Genomic DNA, 3,622 nt, shown 5'->3' with positions numbered 1-3,622 from the left:
TGTTATTAAAAAAATGCCCACAAAACTTGAATCTACAGAGAATTGACCCAAATGGAACTAATCAGATCCAAGGAAAGATATGCATGCAAGGATCCAGACTCTAAGTCCTTGCTTGCACCAAAACAAAAATAAAAGTTAAAATAAAAAAAGGGAGTCCTTGACATTGGGATGCTGTTCAATTTAGTCCATGAAAATTCTAACTTTGGCAAATTTAGTACCTTACTTTTCAAAAATGCTATGAAGAGAGCCTCAAAAGGGTGGAGTCTATAAGAAAAAATTATGCTATGCAAGTGAGATCTTTAACCTTTCCAACATATCGTTGTTGACACCAAACGAGTATCAAGTACATTAATCAGCCAGAATATTCCCCAAATCTCAATTAACCTAAGTCGGCGAAAAAGAAACGGGCTAACGAGCCAAGTAAGGGCTTGAGAGAACTAAATTCGGACGTCCTCCATAAATCAAGGACTAAAACTGCAATTTATTCATCACGTACGGTACACGATAGTAGCACTTTTGACTTTTACCATTGGGATTTTTTTTTTTATTTGAAAATGTCTATAGTAGTAAACCAAGAACATCATTTCTGTATTAGCACTCGTTTGAATTACAATAAAAAAAGCTTTTTTGTAATTAAAAAAAAAATTATCTTCAAAGCCCAAATTTCCTTACGGAAATGATGATTTTTATACCAAAGTGGGGACTACTCTTCAAGTAGCAATCCTCACAAGTCACAACCAAGAACCCTTTTATCTGCTACCAAACATCACATAAGCAGTTCTGTTGTCTTCTTCAAGTCTTGATAGATGAAGATAACTTCCTGATCAGCAACTAGTAGGACCACATTTTGAGGCTTGAATACAAAATATTATCGGGTTTTGTCCCGCCAATGAATCAATCCACTGGACACGTAACAACATATATATCTTGTGTCAATTTTTTTGGTATTTTTTATTTGTATTATTTGGAAAGACCAAAAATTAGCATCTAAATAAAAAACCTGTAGCGGCCACAAAAAAAAAAAAAGCAACTCTCTTTTATCATACTACTTTGATCATTGTGGTACATTGTATTCCCTGTAAACTACCAACCAAATCAAAAGTAAGCATCGAGGTTCTTGGCCTCGTTGCCCGACCCAAGTGACTAACGGGCGACAAAATTGGAGCCACTTTTTGTTGATCCGGTGAGCCGTGCCATTTAGCTAGCACATACTTATACTTCCTCCATGGAGCAATGTGCATTTTTCTCTCCCTCATGCATTTCTTGGATGCAGCACATAAGATCTTTACTAGATTTTGTAGTCTTAGAAATTTCCCAACAAAAATTTCGGGTAATTGGTTGATTAACCGGTTGTATTCTTCGCTTGCTCTAGCCATCTCAAATTGGGCTCTAAAATTCAGCTCAACAATTATCTTCACTTCTCCTTTAGCACCTTTTGAGTTTTGCACCACTTCCAAATAGGTGTGCTCGCCTGAAATTAACAACAAACAACTCCATTACATTAACACTCGAGTGATTCATGTCTCAGATTTATCACTTTTATTTTCATGTTCATATTTCGACACTGTAAATTAGATAATTTTAATCTGGTTTCACTTTAACACACGTTTATGTTAAATCTCTCGGCATCTTAATGCGAACTATCCAACATGCTATGTTACTACCATCGTTCTACGTTCAGACAAGAAATGAGCTGACATTAGTGCAAATTACAGTATATAATGTTGCGTCTACATGTAATGAAACAACATATTGTCATTGCTAAAACAAAAGGGACTCAAAACATGAAAGTGCTCAAATTGAATTACACTATATATTGAGGACCAAAATGTAATTCTTCATTTCATTCTTTCTTGATCAAAATTAACAGTAACTTGGTTGATTAAATTCATTCAATTTCATTTACCTGATGGAATTTCTGGCGACTTTCTCCACTTGGACTTGCAAACAACACAATTATATCCAGCATTTCGAAGGCGATTGCAGATTTCCTTCTTCAAACAAATCTCACAACTATTGCCAACCATTTTCTCACAAGCACAATCCAAACCAACTGAACTTATATCCCTCACAGCTTCCTTTGTTGCCTGCCTGATTTTCTTTTCAATAGAAGTAGTCCTACACAGAGCTGTCTGCAATAATTATAGAAAAGAAAGGAAAGGTTAAGTACAACTCAATACTAAAGCTTCTTAATTGTTAATACAACATAAAAATACCACAAACTTTACCTGGAGAAGATCTTCCTGGGATTCCCAGAAAGCTTTGGACTCCTCGACGATGGAAAAATTCTCATCCTCATCAACATCTTCGTCAATTATAGCTCTATCGTCAAACTCAAAGGTAGAGCTGCAGGAACTCTCAGATGAATCCTCAGAAAATTCCTCAATGAACCCAAAAATTAATTCGGTAAAACTTTCTTGATCACCATAAAACTTGTCCATCTTGTTCTGGGCAAAATTTTGGCGAAATTTAGCCGTTGCTCCAGCCATGTTTACAAAATTCTGAAAAAGATACAAGCAGCTTAACTGACTGACCGTGGTTGGCTATGATCGAATTAGCCTAAAATGATGCCATTTTTATAGTAGAAGAATGGGGACCCCTTTTGTCCTAGTTGGACGAAATGAACTGGACGCCGCGGTCATGTCTATCTGTTTTTGAGCTTAGTTGGCTAATCTTTTTTTTTTTTTTTTTGAAACTAGAAAAGAAAAGAGAAAAAGGAAAAACGTGTAATATATTTCCACTTTCCAGGAGGAAATAGAAAGTGGGGGACAGAGCTGGAAGTTTCGTATCAGCTAAGCCAACGGGTAGAAATAAAAACCTTTCAAAGTCTATCATGATTTTTACGTAGAAAAAGACATTTGTATGAACCGAGTCATACATTCTACAACAAATCCCATTTTGTCGATTTTCGACTTGGATGCAAACAGCACGTTTTTCAATTGGGTGAAATTTTCATAAAAATCGCGAGCCAATATCATATCAGAACCACATTTTAAAGAAGTCTGGGAAACCTACGATTGTCTTTATGTATTCACCTTTTTTGCGGATAGAAGTTAATTGGATTCATTGTTATTTTCAGATACTTTGTTCTAAATAAAGATGAATTAACGAGTTCATATGTGGACAATGAAGAGCGACTTAATTAGTAAAACGCCTCAATCATAAGCGAAAGGTTACGGATTTGACTCATTAAAGGGATAAGTAAGAATTCCTATTGATCCCTTTAAAAAAGAGAAAAACGCCTATTTGTGGTTATGGTATCTTATTGAAAAGTATTTCACCTAATAAAATTTTTAATAAATGCATTTATTAAGTATTCAAGTACTTTTAAGTATATTAGTAAGATATATAATTCAATAAGTACTTTTTTTTATTGGATAATGTGTCATTTTAAAATTTTAAAATGTGTTTATCTCTTTATTTAGTTAACAATATAGGATAAAATAATTAAATTCAACGTTTTTATTTTTTAAAACATAAAAACTATTCTAAAAGTACCAAATTTTAATTTTTACTAAAACTGTTTTTAACACTAAAAAATCCACTCCTAATTTTGTGGAATGATATTCATCAAATATCTCAAAAGTACTTTTAACACCCAAAAGTGCTAAATACGTCAACT

General features: G+C 34.0%; 1 protein-coding gene across 1 annotated transcript; it reads right to left on the bottom strand.

Moving 5' to 3' along the window:
- Positions 1–1,016: 1,016 nt before the first annotated feature.
- Positions 1,017–2,618, bottom strand: LOC113688538 (uncharacterized). Its single transcript, XM_027206383.2, has 3 exons — positions 2,229–2,618; positions 1,907–2,132; positions 1,017–1,471 (listed from the first exon to the last, which is right to left on the bottom strand). Exons 1-3 carry the CDS (start codon positions 2,487–2,489, stop codon positions 1,041–1,043), a joined length of 918 nt encoding a protein of 305 aa, XP_027062184.1. The 5' UTR covers positions 2,490–2,618; the 3' UTR covers positions 1,017–1,040.
- Positions 2,619–3,622: the final 1,004 nt, after the last annotated feature.

The sequence above is a fragment of the Coffea arabica genome, chromosome 5e (genome assembly GCF_036785885.1).
Source record: "Coffea arabica cultivar ET-39 chromosome 5e, Coffea Arabica ET-39 HiFi, whole genome shotgun sequence".
Lineage (NCBI taxonomy): Eukaryota > Viridiplantae > Streptophyta > Magnoliopsida > Gentianales > Rubiaceae > Coffea > Coffea arabica.
The sequence above is the reverse complement of the archived record's forward strand: the minus strand, read 5'-3'. Positions and strand labels throughout refer to the sequence as shown.